The sequence below is a fragment of the Chiloscyllium plagiosum genome, unplaced genomic scaffold, assembly GCF_037043375.1.
Source record: "Chiloscyllium plagiosum isolate Xiang-an unplaced genomic scaffold, Cpla_swu_hap1 HiC_scaffold_10, whole genome shotgun sequence".
In the NCBI taxonomy this organism is placed as follows: Eukaryota; Metazoa; Chordata; class Chondrichthyes; order Orectolobiformes; family Hemiscylliidae; genus Chiloscyllium; species Chiloscyllium plagiosum.
In genome coordinates this window covers 89980401-90006059 of record NW_028270148.1, presented here as the reverse complement: position 1 = coordinate 90006059, position 25659 = coordinate 89980401, and the positions used below count along the sequence as shown (strand labels likewise).

Here is a 25659-nt window from a genome sequence, read left to right as displayed (position 1 = left end):
GATGGATTTAATTATAATTACAACACCAAATGCTTGCCTGTCAGTAATCCACAACAATAATGTCAGCATGATCAAATACAGTTGCACACAACTTGTTGATGACTGAAAGTTGTGCCAGAGTTTCTTTAACACAGGAAACAAACCGTAATCTTGAGGGGGAAAAAAAATGAGAAAGCTTTTCTTTAAAAAATGCAAAACCTTTTTCAAGGTTTGCAGTTCCCCTTTAAAGGAATCTATCCCGAGTACCTCAACCACTCCAGACTACAGCAAGCTAAACATTCTAAACTCTGCTCAGGATCCTTCTCTCCAATTCATTTTGAGCTCCGACATAAAACCAATCCTGTCTTTCACCAACATCTACTTTTTCAGCAAGAGGATGCTTGATAATGACCTGGAGCAGACACCTTGAAAGACTCATTCCTTCTAGTCAGTCTTGGCTATTTGGCTGTAAGCCAAGAGAGAAGTTAACACATGCCCGTGAGTGAACCTGGAATTTTCCTCACGTGTGGCATCCATTTGCGAGCTGAGGCATTGGGGAACAGTTCTATCATTACTTTAGAATAGTTTTCCACCCCTCTTTAGAATGGTGGTTAGTGTTAGAGGATTGAACACTTTAGATATTAAAGTCTGACTATTCCCCCTAGACAAGGGATAAACCAAGGAACTACAGCCCAGACTATGAAAACATTTCCATTGCACAGACAACGACAAAATCCCAGGACAAAACTAATTGGCATGTGGAAAACTATGGGCTAATTAATGAAATCCCAGCAAAATTGGATAAAGCAGAGTAGAGCAATGGACTCTTGATTGAAAATAAAATACAAGTGCCACAAATCATTCTGCAAAATTAAAAGCTCAAGAAATTAAAGGGGTAGTGACAGAGTGGACACCAAATGAGATAATGATGAACCGTTATTTTTCAGAAGGAGGGAAATTACATTGGCATTTCACGGGATGAGGGCTGCTGTTCTTTTTGATCAATATTACTGACCTGGACTTGGTATACAGAGTAACTTCAATTCAGATACCATAAAACCCAAAGTGAAGTAAATAATGACTAGCATAGTAACAGACTTCAGGGAAATAACACAAATAGGCAGACAAATTTAAATTTAAAAGTGTTGAATGACATTTTGGCAGAATAGATGGGGCAATATAAACTAAATGGTAGAATTATAAAAGGGGTTTCAGGAGTAGCAAATCTTGGGTAAACAAATAAATCTTTGTAGTAAATTCATTAAACACAGGAAGCACACATTTGTCAGTAAGTTTGTTTTGACAATCAGCTTCTTTGCTGTTCCTCCCTCTCCACTAGACCAAATGTCTTCTAGTGCTCCACACCACTCCAACCCACTCCCTTAAACCTATTCCCCTTAACTTGCAAATTACTCTACATATCCTCGTAGTCCCCATGAACAACAACATTCTAAACAATTTTCACATTTTAGATACTGGCCTTGTCTCTAAATCGATCACCCCTCCCCATAAATGCCCACACAACCTTTGAACCCAATGTCCTTCAACCATAACTATCTTCAACCTTCCTTCCGCTGAAATCCTTGAAAATTTGGGAGTTGATAACATTTATTTCCATCTTTCCTGAGACACCATTTTGTATCCCTGCCACGGTATGAAATTCATCTTGCCAAACTCTCAGTGACACCTTGTGATTGTGGCTTGACTGTATCCACTCTCTCCCTTCCCAACTCCTCAGCAGCTTTTAGCATGGTTGAGATTACCCTCACCGTTTTTATAAATCAAAATTGGGACCAGAATTCCACATACAATGGAAATTCCTTTTGCTTCCAAACTGCTGTCCCCAAGGATCTCTCCTTAGCCCTCATTTCTTGAGCTTTATTCCACAACCACCTCTCTCAACTTCACACTTGCTAAATTATCAGACTGCTCATCTAAATCCATTACTGGATGAGCAGGAATTTCCTCCAAAGAAATATTGGAAGTAAAAGGCTCCAATGTTTTGAACCTCACTTCATTCCAACAATACTGGCTTTATCCATCTCCCCGACAGCCTACTTACAATCTTCAAAGTTAGGCAGCATTTACACTTTATATTTAAATTTTTCACAATCAGACATTTCAAAATGCCTTACAGCCAGTTAAGTACTTTGGAAGAAGTGTAACCACTATTTCAATGTACGAAACATTGCAATTGGATAATAACTATGCAATTATAAGCCCCACTCTCTGCAACTGGTTCCTCAGTTTCCTGACCCACAGGCCACAGTGAAAGTTGGGGACAATATTTCATTCTGACTAACACTCAACACTGAGCCCCCCTGGGGTCCATACTCAACCCCCCCCCCACTGTACACCCTTGACTGCATCGCCAAATACCAGACTAATACCATTTACAAATTCACTGATGACACCACCATAGTCTGTTGAATGTCAGATGGCGACAAAACAGACTACAGATGGGAGGTGGAAGACCTGGAAAAATGGTGCACTGAGAACAACCTAGCTCTCAATGCCAGCAAAATCAAGGAACTCATTAACTGTACTGACTTTCAGTGAGATGTTACTCATGCCCCCTACACATGAACAGCACAGAGGCAGAACGGGTGGAAAGTGTCAAGATCTTGGGAGTGGTCATCCACAAGTTTTCTTGGACTCTTCATGTGGACGCACTGGTTACAAAGGCCCAACGTCTCTTCTTCCACAGGCAGCTGAGGAAAGCTGGCATGATGGCGAATACCTTAGCCAACTTTTTTTTAGGTGCGCCATTGAAAGCATTCTGTCTGGATGTATCACTACCTGGTATGGCAACTGTATCATTCAAGATCAGAGACGGTTACAGAGTGTGCTGAACTCGGCCCGGGCAAATCACAAAGGCCAACCTCCCATTAATAGAATCCATTTGCCAGGTCCGTTGACAAGGAAAAGCCGCCCACATTCTCAAAGCTCCCACCCTGGCAATGTTTTTCTACAACCTCTACCATCGGGGAGAAGGTACAGAAATCTGAACACATGCATCAGCCAGTTTCGAAAGAGTTTCTATCCTACTGTTGTTAGGATACTGAATGGATAGAGGTTTATAAAATCATGAACATGAGGGTCATGGATAGGATAAATAGACAAAGTCTTTTCTCTGGGGTGGGGGAGTCCCATCCCATGGAAAGAGACCTAAGGGACAACTTTTTCACGCAGAATGTGGTACATATATGGAATGTGCGGACAGAGGAAGTGGTGAAGGCTCGTACAATTGCAACATTTAAAAGGCATCTGGATGGGTATATGAATAGGAAGGGTTTGGAGGGATATGGGCCAGGTGTTGGCAGGTGGGACTTGATTGAGTTGGGATATCTGGCCGGCATGGACGAGTTGGACTGAAGGGTCTGTTTCCATGCTGTAAATCTCTGTCTCAAACTCTTAACATTCACCTGTACCTGTGTTTTTACTTTTGCCTCTGTTTACCTATTAGTTAGGTATCTCTGATCTACCTGTATTCCTTGCAAGACAAAGCATTTCACTGTGCCTCTGTACATGTGACAATAAATTCAATTCAATTCAATTCAATTCAATAACTGCTTTATTAAAGAGGGATGAATATTGGCCAAGGCACAAAAGAATTACCTTGTTCTTGTTTAAAATAGCAAAACAGGATCATTTCACATCTACCTAAGCAAAAGGTCTGGGCTTCAGCTTAGCATCCTGGTGCCTTATTAACTCGTTTGAACGTCTGACTACATGTTCATGGCATCAGTACAACCAGCTACATCCACTGACCTGAATTGAGCCCTTATTTTATCTATTGCTGAAATTGTCAGTGCCTTTGCTGTCACATTATCACATTCGACCCTCAGTAAACTTGATCTCATCCAACCCTTCAGCCCATGTGGCCCACAGTCATGAAACCTCTTATGAAATTCCCCCTCAAATTTTCAAGTTCTTCCATCGCTGAAACCTCCTTTATCCAGAAGACTCTGCAAGATATCTGCACTCATTTATTTCTGGCCTTGGGTGTCTCAGATTTTGCTCCAGTGCTGGTTGTGTTTTCAACTGCGTAAGCTCCAATCTCTGGAATTTCCTTCCTATAATTTTGCTTTCCTCTATCATGATATTCCTTAAAGCCTCTTTGACAGAGCCTTGGTCATGTGAGCCAATAGCTTACGTGGCTCAGTAGCACATAGTCCTTTAGTAATGCTTCTGTGAAGGAATTCTTTTTTATTATATTGATGTTACAATGGAATTACAGATTGTGTAGCCAAGTATTTTTAAGAAAGCATAATATTCTTAGATTATAAAAAGCTACAGAACACAAGTGTGTAAGTTATTTTAGTCCTTTATAAAATTCTGGCTACCTTTTAGCTGAAAAGTTATTCAATTATGGGCACATTAGGAAGGAAGTCAGGCTGAAGAAAGGGAGAATAAACTTATTGGAATGGTACCGTGACAAGGGACTTCAGTTACATGGTGATACTGAGGTTGTTCTCAATATAGCAGAGAGGTTTAAGAGGACAAGTGTTCAAAAAGCTAAGTAGAACTTGTTTGCAGTAGCTCAGTAACTGGAGGACATAGATTTGAGGTGGTTGGCAAAAGAACAAGAAACTTAAAATTAAACTCAGCCAGAAAAGGACAGTGGAAGCAGATGCATTGGTACCTTTCAAGGGAAGCTGAATTAATATTTAAAGCAAAAATAACTTCCAGGGTTCTCTAGTAAAAGCAAAAAGAGATATATGGGACTAATTTACTAACCATGCCAAAAAGTCAAATAACTTCCCATGCTATATCATTCCATGATTTTCTTTCAGAATATTCAATAGCTGTTCTAAGGTCTATTTATACCCGACTACCCTGAATACCTAAAAATGTTTAAGTTGTCAAATAAGTAGACAGTCTTAAACAACTCTATTTTAGTTACAATCTACAGTCAAGGGAAAGTCAAAAGAATTAGGCACAACCATGCTCTACTCATGAATGCAGAGAAGTCAGAGACTATCTTGTGGCACATTGGTAGTGTGCATTGGAAACACTGGAAGTCCAGGTTCAAGTCCCACTTGCTCCAGAGATATGCAACATCTCTAGGTTGATTAGAAAAAAAAAAGTCATTTTCAAAGTTTAAGTCTTGCTAAGCATTTGATTTTCCTCTTAGAAGGGTTTTTTGTATGGCTACAAAGTTACAGATGAAGAGTTACTTCAAGAATAACAACTCTATTTTGGGATGTACCTTGATCATGAAGAGGCACCACATAAAAACATTTTTTCAGAAACTCGGTGTCCAAAAGCACTTTACAGCCACATACAGTGCTCTTCAAAAATCGAGTCACTGTTGCAAAATAGGATAACTATTTTGAATTGGAAAAAAAAAGGGATGTGGCAAAGTGACAGAAAGTAAAGCCAAAAAGTAGTCAAGCTACAGGGCAATGAAGTATCAAAATTGGAGCAAGAGTTTGAAATAGATATTTGTTAATAATCAATAACGAACTTTAAAATACATCATAACTACCATAAAGATTGTTACCAGTTTTTAAAAAGCAGACCTACAGACAAAAGTAGAAATGCAATAACTTTCCATTAAAACTATCATGACCCATACTCAGAGATATACAGTTGCAGCATATTTAAACTATAATCATTTGGGACTAAGAGCAAATTATATAAAATCCCCAAAATTGCTGTAGAGACCTTGAAGGCATTTGTTTATGAACAAACAGGAAACAGCCAAGAGACTGCTTCTCAAACCACACCTCACCTTATTGCCCTCACCCAGGTCAACAGGTCTGTCCGACATTGCTATTCGTCTGCAAAAGAAAACATTAAACATTGAAACGAACGACAAACTTCTCTTTCCTTAATAGCTCGTATCTAAAAACTCAACTCAATCCCACCGACCTCAACCACCAGCAGCCACACTCTTGTCAGCTCAACAGCCCCGCCTTTGCTGCCTTCCTAATGGTGAAACAGCTTTCCGCCCCCTCGCATAATTCCGGAGTTTCATTGGTCTAGATCAATGTCCGTCAACAGTTGGTAGGGGCGGGACCAAGCTACGGCAAATCGCAGCGATCCGCGCGTGCCCGTTGCTTCATGGCGCACGCTGCAAGTTCTGAGAGCATCGGACTGCGCCAGCGCAGGAGCTTGCCCTCGCTTCGCTATGTATTTTGGGAGTTGTAGTGCCTTTGACCAGTCGTCTTGCCCCGTGTAGCGGAGAGCTGAACTACAATTCCCAATAGGGGCCGCTTCCTGATCGCGTTCTCAGCTCGTAGCGCGGGTTGACCGTGCATCGGCGGCGGGAGCCGTTGGGCAGTAAGTCCGTTTACATTTATTCGGGCTTGTGGTTAATGTGTTGATCTTGTCGTTCCGTTGCTATCAGGAAAGAAGCATCCGTTTTGAGCCCAGGCTGCTGCTATTTTGTGTGTTGGTGGGCCGTGCTGATCAATCGGGAGGGTCTATATGGGGTTGGGGGGTGTGTAATTAGGAAATTAGGTTAAATTAGAAAGCACTTTCCTTCCCCCATTAATGGAGTGGGAATCTGAAACTCTTTATCTTCCAAAAAAACTAGATAGTGGATACTAAAGGTCATTTAGAACTTCCCAAATCAACAGATATTTGTTGCTTAAACCTATAAAGGTGTATGGAACATCGGCAGTTAGATAGAAAATAGGAGCAGGAGTAGGCAGTTCGGCTCTTCGAGCCTATTCCAGTATTTAATATGTTTATGGCTGATCACCCAACTTAATACCATGTTCTCACTTTCTCTGCTATACCCTTCGATAGTCGTTGTTCTAAGAACTATATCTAACTTATACATTCAACTGTGGCAGAGAATTCCATAGGCACACACTACTGTCTGGATGAAACACAAGTCTCACCTTTGGTTCAAATAGCCTACCCTGGTTCTGCACTACCTAGTTCGATGGAGTAGACAGGATGGCCAGTTGTCCCCAGATTTTCCAGAATTGTCTCAAATTTATCTTTGCTTTCCTGCATCCTGGACACAAGCTTCTAGGAACATCAAGAGTCATAGAGGTGTACAGCATGGAAACAGACCCTTCAGTCCAACCCGTCCATGCTGACCAGATATCCCAACCCAATCTAGTTCCACCTGCCAGCACCCGGCCCGTATCCCTCCAAACCTTTCCTATTCATATACCCATCCAAATGCCTCTTAAATGTTGCAATTGTACCAGCCTCCACCACATCCTCTGGCAGCTCATTCCATACATGTACTATCCCCTGCGTGAAAAAGTTGCCCCTTAGGTCTCTTTTATATCCCCTCTCACCCTAAACCTATGCCCTCTAGTTCTGGACTCCCTGACCCCAGGGAAAAGACTGTCTATTAATCCTATCCATGCCCCTCATAATTTTGTAAACCTCTATAAGGTCACCCCTCAGCCTCCGACACTCCAGGGAAAACAGCCCCAGCCTGATTGCGATTCATGTTGGGACCAGTGACATGGGTAGAAAGATGGATGAGGTCCTGCAGCAAGAAATTAGCAGATTAAAATACAGGACTTCAATGATTATAATCTTCGAATGATTTATGGTGTCGCATGCTCGTATGCGTGGCTGAACAGTTGGAGTAGGACGGAGGGCTTCAGATTCCTAGATCACTGGATTTGCTTCTGGGAAAGGTAGGACCTGTATAAGGCCGAACCAGAATGAGACCAACATCCTTGCTGTCAGGTTTGTTAGTGCAGTTGGTGAAAGTTGAAATTAATTTGTTAGGGGTATGGGATGTAGAATGGAGGTACAGTAGAGTGTGAAGCGTGGATGAGTTTAGATGAACCAAGTCAATTTAAAATGTAATGCAAGCCCAGTGAAGGCACAAGGGACCATGGCAAGTCTGAATGGTATTTATTTTAATGCAAGGAATCTTGCAAGTGAGTTGAGTGTTGATTATTGCATGGAGATATATCACTTCTATCACAGTCCTGGTTGAGGGAGGGACAAGACTGGCAGGTCAATATTCTGGGCATAGCATGGTCACATGAGATGATAGGGTACAAAAGAGGAGGTGGTGTCACAGCGCTAATCAGGGAGTCAATTACTACATTAGAGAGAAATTATCTTAGAACATTCCTCGAGGGATCTTGATATGCAATGGTAGTGTCCATAACTACACCATGAGGCTCAGGTATAAGTCCTATCTGCTCCAGAGATGTGTTATAGCATCTCTGAACAGGTTGATTAGAAAAATAGGTTACATTTTAAAAAAAATTAAAATTGGAATATTCTCCAAATGAAGCCATTTGCATTTAAAAACAAAAAGAGAGGATTCATTTTGTAGGTGTACTTTGACCCCCGACCTGTCAAGGGACAGAGAAAAATAAATGTGTAGGCAAATCTTTGAAAAATACAAAAATAATAGGGGATTTCAAATTTCACAATTTAACTAGGATGAACAAAGTGTTAAAAACCAAAAGGAGACAAAATTCTTAAAATGAGTATCGTGGAGCTTTTTTAAGTCTGACGGGAGAGAGGGTGGTGCTGGATTTAATTCATAGAATAGAAACCTTACAGTGTGGAAACAGGCCCTTCAGCCTAACAAGTCCACACCAACCCTCCGAAGAGTAACCCACCCAGACCCAATCCCCTACCCTGTTATCCTATATTTGCCCTGACCTAACCTACACATCTCGAAACATTTCGGGCAATTTAGCGTGGCCAATTCACTTAACCAGCACATTTTATAAAAACAAATCTGGGTAGGTGGCAATGGGGGAACATTTCTATGATAGTGACTGTAATTCAGTAAGATTTAAGTTATTATGGTTAAGGACAAGGACCCGAATTGAAAGTTCTAATTTGGTGGAAGGCCAGTTTTAATACAGGATCTGGCCAAAGTGGACCAGGAGCTGCTACTTTCAGGAAAATCCACATCAGAGCAATAGGAGACATTAAAAAGGGTAATAGTGGGAGTGCAGGGTCAACATGTCCCCATAAAGGTGAAGAGTGGGACCAACCATGCAGAAGACCCTGGATATTAAGGGATTGGATATGGAGAAAGAAAGGAGACTAATGGTAGATACCGAAGGTGCAAAGAGTGGATGCCCTAAAGTGCAAGGGGTTGTTTAAAAATGAGTTTAGGAGTGCCAAGAGGGGATGTGAAAAAAAAAAGCAGGTAACGTTAAGGGAAGTCCAAAATTGTTATTTTTAAAAGTACATTAGAAGAAAATGACCAGTGAAAGAGTATGGCCTATTAGGGACCAAAGTGATAGTGTGTGTGGACCCACAAGATGAAGCTATGATTTTAAATGAATACTTTGCATCGGAATTCACATTAGAGAAGGATGATGTAGGTCTAGAAATTGGAGAGACTGAACTGTAATATAGTTCAACAAATTAGCCTTGGTGTGGAAATGAATTAGCAGTTTTAGCAGGTGTGAATGTGGATAATCAGGTGAGATGTATCCAAGGTTGCTATGGGAGATTGTAGTGTTTCTGACATTAATTTCAAATCATCTGTCACAGGAAGGGTGCCAAAGGACTGTGGATCAGCTAATGTGTCGTTATTCAGGAAGGGTGGTAGAGGTAAGCCTGGAAACTACAGACCACTGAGTCCAGTAAGTGTGTTAGGGCGACTTGGGCGTGAGGGGGAAATACTGAAGGACAGAATTTATCTCTGTTTGAAGAGGCAAGTGTTAATCAAGGATCATCAGCATGGTTTTGTAAGGGGGCAATCATGTCTAACAAATTTGATTGAATTGTTCAAGGAGGTGACTAGGTGTGTAGATGAGGGTAGAGTAGTTGATGTAGTCTGCATTGCCCTCAGTAAGACCTTTTGATAAGGTTTCATGGCGGACCACATGAGCAGTTACAAGACCATGGGATTCAAGGCAAATTGGATCCAAAATTGGCTTAGTGGCAAGAAACTGAGAGCGATGGTCGAATGCTGTTCTTGTGACTGTAAGCCTGTGTCCAGTGGCATACCATCGGTTTTGGTACTGAGTCCCTTGCTGTTTGTTGTGTACATTAATGATTTGGACATGCATGTATGAGGTATGATCAGTAATTTCACTGGTGACTCAAAAATTAATGGTGTGGCAAATAGTGAGGTGAAAAGCTCAGAGCAGAGGACAGTTTAGACTGGGCTGTTCAGATGGAATGAACAATGGCAAATGGAATTTAATCCTGAAAAGTGAGGTGATGCATTTTGAGACTACATGTTGAATGATAGGGCCTTGAGAAGTAGAGGATCAGAGGGATATTGGTGTACATACCCATAGATCATTGAAGGCAGCAGGACATGTCAATAAGGTGGTTAAGAAGGCATTGTATACAGAAGGAGATTATGATGGAGCTGTGTGTGAGCTACAGCTGGATTATTTTGTACAGTTCTGGTCACAACACTACAAGAAGGATGTGTTCGGATTAGATAATGTGCAGAAGAGGTTCACAAGGATCTTTCCTGAGCTGGAGTGATTTAGCTATGAAGAGAAACTAGATAGGCTGGGATTGTTTTCCTTAGAGCAAAGAAGGCTGAATGGGTTCTGATTCACACAGGCACAAGTAGGGAGAAACGTTCTCCCTTAGTAAATGTGTCAGTAATCCAGGGGCATACCTTTAGATTAGATTACTTACAGTGTGGAAACAGGCCCTTCGGCCCAACAAGTCCACACCGACCCTCTGAAGAGCAACCCACCCAGACCCCTAAGGACCAGGAGGTTTAGAGGGCTTCAGGTCAAGTGCTGGAGAAAGAGATTAAAATAGTTGGATGTTTGATGACCAACATGGATTTGATGGACTGAAGGGTCTTTTTCCATCCTTGTAAAAACTGCCTGCTGACCTTGGAAACATAGAAATGTTGATTAGTTTCTATCTATTTGGCCCATCAAGTCTGCTGTGCCATTCAATATGATCATCGCTGCATTTCCATGCCTTACCCCTTGACACCTTTAGCCTCAAAATATCTGTTTCAGTGAATTGGCCTCTATGGCCTTTTGCAGCAGACAATTCCACAAGTTCACCACATTCTGAATGAAAAACAAAATTCTCCATCTTAGTTTGAAATGCTTTGCCCTGTATCCTGAGAACATGAATCCATGTTCTGGACACCTAGTCAAGGGTGGTATCATTCCTATATTCTAAGTTGTTCGGCCTTGTCAAAGTTTTACATATTTAAATGAGGCCTCCTCCTGTGTCCTCCACCCCCCCCCCCCAGAGAAAACCTTCGTGAATACAAGCCCAGTTAATCCAATATCTCTTCATATGTCAAACCTGCCAACCCTAGAATCAATCTGGTCAATCTTTGCTGCACTGCCTCAATGGCAAGTCTATCTTTTAGCAGAGAGTACTTCTCCATTCAATAAGATCATTGTTGATCTTGTTGTGGTCTCAATGACACTTTCTCATCTGCCCTCCAAGTCCCTTTATTACCCTATATCAAAAAACCTGTCTAACTCCACTTTGAATATATACAATGACACAGCCTCTGTTTCTTTCAAAGGAAGAGAATTCCACAGACTAGTAACCTTCTGAGATTAAAACAATCTTAATCTCTATCTCAAAGTCCTTAAACTGTGCCCTTAGTTCTCGCCTCCCTGTCAAGAGAAAACATCTTCTCAGAATGCACCCTATCAAACGCTGCTGCAGAATCATCTATTTTCAATATGATAAATTCTCATTATAAACTCTGGCTACAAACCCAGCCTGGCCAACTTTCCCTCATTGAATAATACCCTAATCACAGGCTGATGGCTTTCTGGGATATCCTTTTGTCTTGGATTCCTCTTGGAAGCAAGTGAGGAGACTGTTCAAAGTCTGCACTTACACAGCAAAGATGCTCAGGCAGTGGTATGGATTTGCAGTATATTGGTGTGCAAATAGAGTCATAGAGATGTACAGCACGGAAACAGACCCTTCGGTCCAACTTGTCCATGCCAACTAGACATCCCAACCCAACCTAGTCCCACCTGCCAGCACCTAGCCCATATTCCTCCACACCCCTCCTATTCGTATACCCATCCAGATGCCTTTTAAATGTTGCAATTGTACTAGCCTCCATCACTTCCTCTGGCAGCTCATTCCATACACGTACCACCCTTTCCGTGAAAAAGTTGCCCCTTTTAAATATTTCCAATCCCACCTTAAACCTATGCCTTCTAGTACTGGACTCCCTCACCCTAGGGAAAAGACTTTGTCTATTTACCCTATCCACGCCCCCTCATGATTTTATAAATCTCCCAATAGGTCACCCCTCAGCCTCCGACACTCCAGGGAAGACAGCCCTAGCCTATTTATCCTCTCCCTATAGCTCAAATCCTCCAACCCTGGCAACATCCTTGTAAATCTTTTCTGAACCCTTTCAAGTTTCACAACATCTTTCCGATAGGAAGGAGACCAGAATTGCACGCAATATTCCAACAGTGACCTAACCAATGTCCTGTACAGCCGCAACATGACCTCCCAACTCCTGTACTCAATACTCTGACTAATAAAGGAAAGCATGGCAAGCGCCTTCTTCACTATCCTATCTACCTGCGACTCCACTTTCAAGGAGCTATGAACCTGCACTCCAAGGTCTCTTTGGTCAGCAACTCTCCCTAGGACCTTACCGTTAAGTGTATAAGTCCTGCTAAGATTTGCTTTCCCAAAATGCAGCACCTCCCATTTATCTGAATTAAACTCCATCTGCCACTTCTCAGCCCATTGGCCTATCTGGTCCAGATCCTGTTGTAATCTGAGATAACCCGTCGCTGTCCACTACACCTCCAATTTGGTGTCATCTGCAAACTTACTAACTGTACCTCTTATGCTCGCATCCAAATCATTTATGTAAATGACAAAAAGTAGAGGGCCCAACACTGATCCTTATGGCACTCCACTGGTCACAGGCCTCCAGTCTGAAAAACAACCCTCCACCACCACCCTCTGTCTTCTACCTTTGAGCCAGTTCTGTATCCAAATGGCTAGTTCTCCCTGTATTCCATGAGATCTAACTCATGTTAATTTTTTTAAAAAACCTACCAAATCTGTCTTCATTCTGGGATTGGACCTGTCCGTGGTAACATCAGGAGATATCTTGGCAGCTGAGGTATTTATATCTGCCTAACTCACAGTCATAACCTCCTGTCCCTGACCATTCATCAACTCTCAAATTGATTTAATCTTACTGGCATAAATGTCTCCAAGAACAAAGGGTCTATTATCCTCACTGTTGCCCTATACCGTTTGCAATTCAGGCTCCAGGGAAGACAGCCCTAGCCTATTTATCCTCTCCCTATAGCTCAAATCCTCCAACCCTGGCAACATCCTTGTAAATCTTTTCTGAACCATTTCAAGTTTCACAACATCTTTCCGATCGGAAGGAGACCAGAATTGCACGCAAAATTCCAACAGTGGCCTAACCAATGTCCTGTACAGCCATAACATGACCTCCCAATTGATGTACTCAATACTCTGACCATTAAAGGAAAGCATACCAAACGCCTTCTTCACTATCCTATCTACCTGGCATGTACTCAAGGGAGTAGCATAACTGAAGAATTGTCCGGCTGCACCGGGTGGTTGTTTAGGGTTAGGATATCTGGTGAGGAGGGTATTGGTCTGGACCACTCTTTGGCATTGAGTTGGGCATGAGTGTCACTCATCTGAGTATGAAGGGGGTGGTAGGCAGGCTGACTCCAGGTCATGGGTAGAGTCTCCAGACAGGCCTGAGTCAGGATGGTGTGTGGTGTTGGCAAGCTCAGATTATTGTAGGGCTGGGAACTGCGCAGTTCTAGGAGTAGGGGATTCCAGAAGGCATGATGGAGTGAACAGCTAGCTGTTCTGGTCTCAGCAATGGAAACCCCCCCCCCCCCCCCCCCCCCCCCAAGGAAAAGATTGCCTGGAGGCAGATTCCTTCCTGCTTCTACAATAGCAAAGAGTGTAAATCGGGTACATTGCATGATTTGGAAATTTAAGTTAGGTCTGCTGGACAAGATAAACTTTTATAAACAAATAAGTTAACTTTGCAATACTTGTAGTACATGTTAAAGTTTTGGACTTGTTATGCACTTACCTTGCAACATGAAAGTCAGATTAGGTCAGCAGTATTTGTGTAATAAAATGATCTGCAAAGTCTGTGAGTAACTCCAAACTTCAAAATGATATGTAAAGTATGATGTTTCAGCTGTGACAATTTGTGTAGAATGTCATAGTTCACAAGTTAGTTAAATTTATATTCCATATTGTACCATTTTTAGATCCTATTTATGTGAACAGTACAGATGTCAGTTACAGATGGATAATACAAAATGAACCATAGCTTGCTGCATTACTCATGAATGGATCTTGACAGCTGTTACACATGAAACATATTATGCTATCATATTAGGCATGTGTACACATGTAGATTTGATCTGAAATTTTAGAAGTTTAATTATTATTTGGATGATTTAAGTCAAGCTTGTCAGTGAAGACTGCATGATAAGTATCACCTGATGTTTTGACACCATTACCAGGAAACCATTGATGACCCACTTCCCCGCTGCCCTTACCTAACCCCCACTTCCTTTACTATCTAATATTGTTAACAATTCTCTCTCTTCAGCTGTTATATTCTTTAAATCCGCTTATGTCATCAAAAATCCTACCCTTGACTCCACTAAGCTACCACTCATCACTAATCTCCCTTCCCTTCCAAAGTCATTGAATGTATTGTCATTTTTCAAATCGGTACCAACATTTTCTCTTACTCTTGTTTGTATCCTGTAATCGGTTTCTGCTATTTTTCTTACTGAAATAGCGGCATCACAGTTACAAAATTGTCTTTTGACTGTGACAAAGTAAATTATCCCTCTTCATCCTCCTCCACTGTTGTTCTGCTGAATGGGACTATAGGGACTATAGTTCGCTATGGGACTATAGTTCTATTTTTACCATCTGATCAAATGGGGTACCACTTGCAATGGCTTCTGTCTGACCCAATATTATCTTTAAGGTTGTTGACGATTAATCCTTGCCCCACTAATATTATTAATCTACAAGTTGTCCAACAATGGCAACATCCAACAAAGTAATCTTTTGTATATATGCTAGAGACATCCAACTCTACCTCAGCACCATTTCTTGTACCTTCTCTACTTTGATTATGATATCAGACTGCTCATCTGATAACTAGTACTGGATGAGTTGGAATTTCTTACAATTAAATCTTGGGAAGTTTGAAATAATTGTTTGGAACCCCATCCCAAACTCTATCTCCTAACAGCCTTTGCTTGCCAGTTTTAGCGTATTGTGCCCAAAGGTGATTGCTACAGTTGCAGATCCTGATGAAATGTCTTTATTCTAAAATTGTCAATCTTGTTCTCAAATTGTTTCATGGCCTCACCCTTCTCTTCCTGTTCATTTCCTGTTCATCAAATTCTGACTTGTTTAGCTTCTCAATTTTGTGTTCCAACATTGCCAGCTGTGCGTTCCGTTGCTTAAACCATGAACTTTGGAATTCCTCCTTATGCTTCTCTACCTTGCTTTCTTTTTTATAATCTTTTCTTTCAAAGCTACCCCTTTGTCAAAGTATTTGGTTATCTGAACTGATATCTTCTTACATTGCTTTGTGACAGATTTTTACTACCCTTGTAAAGCCCCCTAGGCCACCTTATCATAGACCGTAGGACAGTACAGTATGGGAATATGCCCAGGCCCAGACTTTGTGTGTTTTTTTTTCCGTCCAGAATTCTGAAACTGGTTTGTCTCAAATGCATTCATTGGAGGAAACCAGGGAAAAATCTTTTTGGTGCAGGAGCGATGTAGGCCAAGATGTGCACTCTTTTTAGCACATGTTGCTAGTAGTTAAACTTTTTAATGGTCCTGGAGTTAATTTGACAGCAGCTGAGGAAAGAAGCTATATAAGGCAAGTAAAGGAGCTGGGGTTATGTGGGTGAGGACTGGGATGCCAGGTAAGTGTTTCCAGTAGGTCACATGGTTGGGCAGGTATGATGCTAATTGAGTAAAGCAGATTAGTGGTGGGTAGCAGTTTGGTGGGAAAGGGTTGGTTTATGATGAGTTTACTTTCAATTATTCAGCAATTAGATTAGGTTTTCAGTCCTCTAAAGTAAGCTGGGAAACTAGTAATTTCAAGTGAGTAGAACCCCCTTAGAGTTCTCCAACTTTAAGAAGCTTTCTCAGTGTTGCAAATGCAGATGTATTTTGTTTTCCCAGGCAATTCTCTTGGAATTACTTATGCTAGGTCCTGTGTGCCTTTTTAGTCTTAGCTGACCATGATACTGTAACCTATGATAATTAGAAATTGTCCAAATTATTAGAGGTTGGTCACTAAGCTCATGAGTCTCCTCCACTGCACAATGAGATCTGATAATTCTCTGATCAATCTTTCTGCCTTTTTCCCATTACTCTTGACTCCTTTACTAATCAAGAAAAATGATCTATCTCAGCCTTAAGTATACAATGACCCAGTCTTGACGGCCCTCTGCGGTGAAGAGTTCCTTAGATTCACTATCCTTTTAAGAGAAGAAATTCCTCTGACTTAAATAAGCAACATTTAATCTGAGATTAAGACCTCTGGTATTAAACACCCCCACAAGGGGAAGGAATTTTTCACATCAACCCTGTCAAGACTCCTGAGAATCATGTATGTTTTAATAAGGTCGCCTCACATTCTTCTAAACTCCAATGAATTCAGGCCCAACCTACTAAACTAAGATGGTCCACCATGTATGGTGGGATTCTCCCTGCACTGCCTCCAATGTTAGTATATTGTTTCTTTGACAAGGTGCACATAACTGTTCACAGTATTCCATCTGTGGCCTGATTAGTGCCTTGTGTAGTTTTAGCAAGGCATCTTTTTATTTATTCCTTTCCTTTGAAATAAAGGCCAGAATTCCTTTTGCCACATCATTACCTGCTGAATTTATATGCTAGCTTTTTGAGATTGATGCACAAGAACTCTCAAATCCCTTTGTGCAATATCTTCCTGCAGTCTTTCTCCATTTAACTAATATTCAGTTCATCATCTTTCTGTCAAACTACATATCTTCACATTTACCCACATTATATTTGATCTGCCATATACATACTTTTTTTATGCTTTCTCTTTACAAGTTGGGTGGTTGTCTGCTTCATTAGCCTCTCAAATGCCATTGTCACCCGGTAAAGAGCCAATGAAAACATTGTGTCAAGCAGTTGTCGCTTAGTTGAGAACCCATTGGTTCCACAGTGTCTGCTTTTGCTCTCCCTCTAAGTAAAAAGTGCAACATTGTGAATTGTGTACAATGTGCTCCAATAAATGGTTTCTAAAACTGCAGCCATGTCTTTGCACAGTCTCCTTTTTGTTTAAAGTATTATGTTCCTTTAGTCCAAAAACAAAGGGAATAAGAAGATAGTCTTTGCGAATCTCCACTTAGGAAAGATGAAATGCCATTTTAAAGGTGCATTTTATTACAAGTTATGTGACGTGCAAAAAACAACAAAATAAAGAGTTACATGCAATTATCCTTTCACCCCCTCCCCATAGTCTTATAATATTTTATCATCTCTTAAATCCTTTAATGTGTTTCATCAGTTCTCATACGGGACAAACCATCTGTGATTGCATTACCTTTACCAGCAGTGTGAACAATATTTATGTTGAATGTTTGAATCAATAGACTCCACCTGATAAGTCTTGCATTTTGAGTATTAAACTCTTCCATGAATATTTGCAGATTATGGTCTATATGGATGAATGTTTCATTGCAACTGTTTGGCTATGTTCAAAGAATTGAAGAGCCAGTGATAATCTGAAAGTTTCCTTTTTCACAAAAAGCACTTCTTCTGATGATATTGATATTCTTTTTGAAAAAGTGCCCCAATTGGCTTCTTTACTCCTGACTCATTCATCTTGCAATAAGACTGCACCTAACCCCAAGTCACTAGCATTTGGCCCAACCCCTCTCAACCCTTCCTATTCATGTACCCCTCCAGATCCCTTTTAAATGTTATATCTGAACTTGCCTCCATCACTTCCTCTGGCAGCTCGATCCACGCGCAGACCACCCTCAGCATGAAAAAGTTACCTCTCGGGTCATTTTTAAAGCTTTTCCTCCCTCACCTTAAACCTATGTCCTGTACGTTTGGACTTGCCCCATCCTAGGAAAAAGACCTCGGTTATTCACCCTGTCTGGGCCCCACATGATTTTACAAACCTTTATAAGGTCACCCGTCAGTCTCTGCTCCAGAGAAAAGAGCTCCACCTTATTCAGCCTCTCCCTAAAGCTCAACCCCTCCAATCCTGGCAACATCTTTGTAAATCTTTCTGCACCCTCTCAAGTTTAACTACATCCTTCTTATAGAAGGATGACCAGAGTTGTATGCAGTATTCCAAAAGTGGCCTCATCAAAATCCTGTACGGCTGCAACATGACATCCCAACTCCTGTATTCAACGCTCTGACCAATGAAGGCAAGCGTGCCAAATGTCGCCTTCACTACTGTCTGTCTGTGACTCCACTTTCTTGGAACTGTGCACCTGCACCCCTAGGTCTCTTTGCTTTACCCACGGCCCTATCATTAACTGTGGAAGTCCTGCCCTGGTTTGTATTACCAAAATGCGGTACCTCACATTTATCTAAATTAAACTCCATCTGCCATTCCTTTGCCCATTAGCCCATCCGATTAAGGTTCTGTTGTATGTTGAGACAGCCTTCTTCACTGTCCACTACACCACCTATTTTGATGTCATACAATATGTCATACAGTTGTACAATACAGTTGCTCTTGCATTTGTGAATACACTTTTGACCAGATTTATAACCAAGCAAGTGGGCTGCAATTGCTTAAGCAGGTCCTCTATTTGTTTTACCTGTTCTTTACATGTATGCTGTACATTACAAAATCATCTAAATAAATTTACATGGTTAGCTTTAGCTATGACTTGATTCATAACTTTTTGGAATGCATTTGAGACATTAAATTACCCAAAAAGCATTGCTTGGCATTAATACCATCTATTTGGTGTGACTAAAGCAGATATCTCCTTAACCCTTGATTTGAACAAAACTTGACAGTACTCATTAGATCAATTTTAGAAAGAGAGGAGGCATTGTCAACTCTATAGGTACCCAATTCCTCTATCAAAAGATTGTACAAAATGTTTTCGTGAATGTATTTACCTTTCTGTAGTATGAAAAATCCTGTTGATTCTTTCAGCTTAGGAAGTAACGGCACTGATGAACTCTTACATTCACATCATGCTGAGTTAACATTGTGCATCCAGGTATACTCTTCACTTATTCCCTTTACTAACACTTTGGCTTTTATTACATTTTCTATAAGAAAACTTGATCCTTGATAAAAGAGTTTTAGTACCTCCAGTGCCCCTTCATGCAGTTTTTGGTTTAACCACATCATTTAAAGTAAAACATGTTGTCATCCCTTTTGACAAAATTTCTTTGTATCTCTATCTACCTTATTCACATCACCTGTACTTATAGTAGTTCTTACCTCCATTCCCTGCTTTTAGTTAAAGGTACAACTTTATCTGTGAGATTTTGCTTTACATATCCCTTTGGAACTCATTCTTTTGAACCCAAGAAAATCCCATGGGCTTCACTCACAGTTCTCAGTATTCTGAACAAAGGTGTCCACCTTTATTACAATGGAACATTTAGACCTTCAGTTTTCACCTCCATCCTCAGTACCTTCTTTCTGATCTGAGGAAGAGATCTTGGGATACATCCAGCTATCCTTTCCTTACCTACTTGACTTTCTTTCAATCTCCCCTTCTCTTCTATCCTAAGAAGGTTTGGTTTAAATCTCAGTTTCAGTCTGTTTCCGTTATCAGTTAGGAAAACTCTCAAAAAATACAAGATGTGACTGAAGGTTCCATGACATCATGCTTAACAGCAGGGTAGTTGTAAGTGCAATCAACATCTGTTTAAGAGCAGCTGATATTGAATAACTAGCTCCTTGATTCCAAATGCTCAGCACTCAGGTAATGTTATAATGATAAAACTTAGTAATGGACTAAACAATTTTGCATTTATAGCAGAATGTTATTTATCCCATTAAAGGGATGCCATAAATTATCAGTACTGTCTTTATCATTTTGTCCAATATATAATATTCTGTGGAATAGCATCTTTCTTTCCCCACTTGTAAGTAAAATGATCCACAATGAAATAAAGGTTCATAGCCCACTGTAGTGTATTGTTGTAGGGCTTGGTTTCTTTGTTTAAAAAAAAGCTTTAAAGCGTAGCTTGATAAAAGTAAAAGGAAAGACAAGGGGTGGCACAATGGCTCAGTGGTTAGCACTGCTGCCTCACAGTGCCAGGGACCCGGTTCGATTCCAGCCTCAAGCAGCTGTCTGTGTGGACAAGTTTGGAGAAGATTTGTAGCTCAGGTTGAGGTTCTGGATGGAGGTGTGTTCGCTGAGCTGGAAGGTTCATTTTCAGACGTTTTGTCACCATAATCGGTAACATCTTCAGTGAGCCTCTGGACGAAGCACTGCTGGTGTTTCCTGCTTTCTATTCATATGTTTGGGTTTCCTTAGGTTGGTGATGTCATTTCCTGTACTTTTTATCGGGGGTGGCAGATGGGATCCAAGTCTGTGTTTGTTGACAGAGCCCCAGTTGGAATGCCATGCTTCTAGGAATTCACGTGCATGTCTCTGTTTGGTTTGACCTAGGAGGGATGTGTTGTCCCAATTGAAGTGGTGTCCTTCCTTATCTGTATGTAAGGATACAATGCCATTTTGTGGCTAGTTGATGTTCATGTGTCCCGGTGGCTAGTTTTCTGCCTATTTGTCCAATGTAATGTTTGTTACAGTTCTTGCACGGTATTTTGTAAATGACGTTAGTTTTGCTTGTTGTCTGTATAGCATCTTTGAAGTTTTTTAGCTTGCTGTCTGTGTGGAGTTTGGACAATCTCTCCATGTCTGCGTGGGTTTCATCTGGGTGCTCTGGCCGTGCTAAATTGTCCATAGTGTTCAGGAATGTGTAGGTTAGGTGCATTATGAGGAGCTGGCGCAAAAGAATTGAGTCGAGAGTGTGTGGTGTTTGAAAAGCACAGTAGATCATGTAGCATCTGAGTAGGAGGAGAATCGACGTTTTGGCTCGGAGCCCTTCATCAGGAATGAGGCCTGAGGTAGATTAGCTGTGATTTTGATAAATGGTAGGCAGGCTTGAGGAACCAAATGGCATCCTTTTTTTTATGTTCTTTATTGAGCTGTTAAATCATTATGCTGGGAGAGCAAGAATTGTGAGGAGTGCAAGCAGAAAAGGTGAGCAGAGAATTAAATCATCAGCAAAAGAATGACAATGTTTCAGTGAAGGAGTTTATTGGGAAGAAAAGAGGTTGAAGTTTAAAATAGATACCAGTCCTGTGTAGCTTCTGGCTTAGAGTAAAAAAAGCTTGAGTATGAGACAACTGAACCATTTTAACAAAATGTTAGTGGGTGACCATGATTTTAGTTTTAGTGGAAGACTTTGGATCTGCAGTTGTGCATCTTCTGTCATGGTATTTCTAAATTATCTTGGACAGCAGTTTCTTTGCTAATTACAAATGTCAGACTGCAGTGTTTTCTGTACAGTTGCAATAAAGATGCATAATGTAGAATGAAATTCTAACTTTATATGAATTATATTTACCTTTTTGCTGAACATTAATTTTAAGACAGTTAAAAATGTCTTTTTATCAAATGTAATAGGTATGCATATTTTGACTTGACTGTTGTTAATGACTAAATTGCCAAAAGTGCTTTCCACAATATACATTTGAACATGTAAAACATGTGACTGCTGTTTGTATATTTCTACACAGTCATGTATGTTAAATAGCATTATAGTGAGTAGGTGTGTCATAGTAAAAAGCTGTTCCTTTATAATTAAAACAGTTCTTCCTAATAGAATAAGTCTCTATTTTTCCTTTCTTGTCAGCCTCCCCAGGGAAGCAGATTTTTATTTTCAACATCCATCTCCTGTTCAATTGTATCATTTCGGTATTATTGTGCAATGCCAATTGTGAAATGTTTGAAATAAAGTATACATTAAATGCTAACTTTGAATACCAGTTAGAATTTTGGGAGAAGATTTGTAGCTCGGGTGCTCGTTGTTGTGGTTCTGTTCACCGAGCTGGGAATTTGTGTTGCAGACGTTTCGTCCCCTGTCTAGGTGACATACTCAGTGCTTGGGAGCCTCCTGTGAAGCGCTTCTGTGATGTTTCCTCCGGCATTTATAGTGATTTGTACCTGCCGCTTCCGGTTGTCAGTTCCAACTATCCGCTGCAGTGGTCGGTATATTGGGTTCAGGTCGATGTGCTTATTGATTGAATCTGTGGATGAGTGCCATGCCTCTAACTGGTACCTACACTACTAATTGCTGGATTGCAGTGGAATAACATCTCTTGAACTGCCTAGACTAAGCCTTAGAATCATACACTGCAGAAGAGGCCCTTCAGCCCATTGAGTCTGTACCCAAACGTATCAGATTCCTAACTTCTCAATGTACACATATGCACATGTGCCATAACTTCAAAGAGGCTTTGTAAAACTGACGGTGTGAATGTTGTTTAAGTCAGAGGTGTAAGTTAGTAATTCCAATAGTACTGTACCTTTTCACAAAAAAAAGAGGCAACGTAGAATTATTAACACAGGAAGATATTTATTCAGAGTTCCTCTGTAAGTCCATTTTGTAGTTAGGTTTGTGAGAATTGGCACTGACTTCAATGCAGACTCTTCTAAATGAAACCATGCGCACTATTTATCTAGTTTGCACAAAAAAAAAGTGGCATTAAGGGCTCTGCAAAGAAAGCTGCTGCCCTAGCTCAGTAAGACTACAAATGTGAGTGGACTCTTGCTTCTTTCTTTCCTTCAACCCAACTTCTTCCACACCCCCCCAAAAAAAAGGTTTTCATGACAACTCTCTCTGTATTGTGATCTGCTTATGAATTCAAATACTTTTCCATGGAGCTGTGTCAACATATGACCGGTGTAACAATTGAGAACAAAGCAGTCTGCAAAAAATAGGAGTTCTCAAGAGGGAATTGTGACTAAAGCACTAAAGGGACCAAAGGCAAATGAACAGAATGTAATCATGTTGAAGATGTATATGAATGCTAAAGAATTACACACCTAATACTGCAGTGGAGCTGTTAGCTTCTCTTTACACAAAACTGCCTGCTTATTATATGTATTCTGTCCAACATTTAACCCTCAACCGACACTGCTAACACAGATTGTCTGCTTATTATTCATATTTCTGTTTATGGGTGCTATGTACAAAATGGATTTTGTTTCCCTATGTTACAGCAGTGATTATACTTCAAAATTGCTTAATTCAGTGTGAAATGCATTAGGAATTCCTTACATCTTAAAAGGTGTGATGAAAATGCCAGTCTCATTGCAACCAAATAAGAATACTCAAAATACAGTCCGCAGATTCCTCAAGAACAAACCACGACAAGCAGACCAGAAACACAGCCAGAAACCCTAACCACTTTACCATACATCAAAGAAGTTTCAGAAATGACAGCCAGACTACTAAGACCCCTCGGAATCCGAGTAGCACACAAACCCACCAACACTCTCAAACAAAAACTAACAAACTTAAAAGACCCAGTACAACCCATGGACAAAACCAATGTCATCTTCAAAATTCCCTGCAAGGGCTGCCACAAACACTACGTAGGACAAACAGGAAGAAAGTTAGCCACCAGGATACACAAACACCAGCTAGCCACAAAAAGACAGGACCCTCTCTCCCTCGTAGCCCTACACACGGATGAAAAAACCCACTATTTCAACTGGGATAACGCATCTATCCTGGGACAGGCTAAGCAAAGACATGCCAGAGAATTCCTAGAGGCCTGGCACTCCAACCACAACGCCATAAACAAACACACAGATCTAGATGCCATCTATCAACCGTCAGAAAACAAACAGGAAATGACATCACCACAAACCCCAGGAACTCCATCCAAAACAAACATATAAATAGAAAGCAGGAGACAACAGCTTCGCTTCACTTGGAGGTCGCCACTGATGATGTTACCTAGCCAGGTAATGAAACGTCTCGATATCAAACATACAGCTCAGCGAGCAAAGCTACACCCGAAACCAAATAAGAAATTCTGTGCTCTTTAAACACATCTCACATGGTAGAAATGTGCCCTTTTTAGCACCAGAAAATAGAAGTAGATCCCTCCAGCACATTCATTGTAGTCAATACTGGAAGTATTTGAGACCGTACCTTTTACATCAATCGTAGGACAGCCCTTTACTGAAGTGGTTACCAGCAGCACAGATGAAACTACAATGAACGGTGCTGTCACCTAAGGACCAAAGTTGGTCAGAGAGTACTATGAATGGGTTAGTAACTATGGATTAGGAGCAGGAATAGAACACTCAGCCTCTCCAGTCTGCTCTGCTATTCAGTAATATGATGGCTGATCTGATTTCTCCACCTTCTCACCTTCATTACTTTTTTTTACAAAAATCTATCTACTTCTGCTTTACAAATATTCGAAGGCTCTTTGCTTCCACCACTTTTTTTTGAGGCAGAGTTTCAAAGATTCATGACCTTTTGAGGAAAAAAAAATATCTTGATCTCTGTGTCCATTTTTCTTTAAAGAGTGATCCCTGTTTCTTTGATTCTTCTTTGAGAGGAAATATTAAATAAAAACAGAAAATGCTGGAAAAACTGAGCAGGTCTGGCAGCATTTGTAGAGAGAGAAACAGTTAGCAATTCCAGTGCAGTATTTTCAGAACTTTGGGATCTTATATGTTTCTATAAACTTGCCTTTTGCTGTTCTGATCTCCAACAGATACAAGCCATGTCAGTCTGACTTTTCCTCAGAACACAACCAACCCGTTTTAGGTGTTAATCCAGAATACCTTCTCTATACTGCTTCCAATGCATTTACATCTTTAAATAATGATATCAGTACAGAACATGGTACCCCAGATGTGGTCACACCAGTCTGCTGTGTAACTGAAGCATAACCTCCCTACCATTTGCATTCAACTCCCCTTGCAATAAATGACAACAATCTATTGGTTTTTCCTAATTACTTGCTGGTCCTGAGCACTAACTTTTTGCACCAGGACATCAGATCCCTCTGGACCTCAACTCTTTGCAATTTCTCATTGTTTAGATAAAATGCTTCCTTTTTATTATTCTTGCCAATTTCACATTTTCTTATATTAAACATCATTTAGCTGACCTTTGCCCACTCACTTAATTTATCTATATGGACAAAGTGAGGTCTGCAGATGCTGGAGATCAGAGCTGGAAATGTGTTGCTGGAAAAGCGCAGCAGGTCAGGCAGCATCCAGGGAACAGGAGAATCGACGTTTCGGGCATAAGCCCTTCTTCAGGAATGAGGAAAGTTTGTCCAGCAGGCTAAGATAAAAGGTAGGGAGGAAGGACTTGGGGGAGGGGCGTCGGAAATGTGATAGGTGGAAAGAGGTCAAGGTGAGGGTGAAAGGTCAGACTGGGGTGGGGGCGGAGAGGTCGGGAAGAAGATTGCAGGTTAGGAAGGCGGTGCTGAATTCGATGGATTTGACTGAGACAGGGTGGGGGGAGGGGAAATGAGGAAACTGGTGAAATCCGAGTTCATCTCTTGTGGTTGGAGGGTTCCTAGGCGGAAGATGAGGCGTTCTTCCTCCAACCGTCGTTTTGTTGTGGTCTGACGATGGAGGAGTCCAAAGACCTGCATATCCTTGGTGGAGTGGGAGGGGGAATTGAAATGTTGAGCTACAGGGTGGTTGGGTTGGTTGGTCCGGG

The 25659-nt window shown here is 41.0% G+C and overlaps 2 protein-coding genes across 6 annotated transcripts in view; one reads left to right on the top strand and one right to left on the bottom strand.

Annotated features, from left to right (window-relative positions):
- Nucleotides 1–5901, bottom strand: part of snx5 (sorting nexin 5) — a 49544-nt gene extending 43643 nt beyond the window's left edge. The window contains exons 1-2 of one of the 2 annotated variants that reach the window (XM_043696339.2): nucleotides 5857–5901; nucleotides 5717–5765 (exon numbers count right to left, since the gene is read on the bottom strand). In XM_043696339.2, the coding sequence (XP_043552274.2) occupies nucleotides 5717–5755 (39 nt within the window). In that variant the 5' untranslated portion in view covers nucleotides 5756–5765; nucleotides 5857–5901. Of the gene's footprint in view, nucleotides 1–5716; nucleotides 5835–5856 lie in introns of those variants that run through there. The other variant, XM_087991533.1, reaches the window with a different exon arrangement.
- The window catches only part of mgme1 (mitochondrial genome maintenance exonuclease 1), a 183936-nt gene that overhangs the window by 141790 nt on the left and 16487 nt on the right, over nucleotides 1–25659 (top strand). Inside the window, exon 1 of one of the 4 annotated variants that reach the window (XM_043696340.2) lies at nucleotides 6237–6267. The exons of 2 other annotated variants lie outside the window; for them this stretch is intronic. The gene's annotated coding sequence lies outside the window, so the exon portion shown is untranslated. Of the gene's footprint in view, nucleotides 1–6236; nucleotides 6268–9452; nucleotides 9496–25659 lie in introns of those variants that run through there. One more of the 4 variants, XM_043696341.2, reaches the window with a different exon arrangement.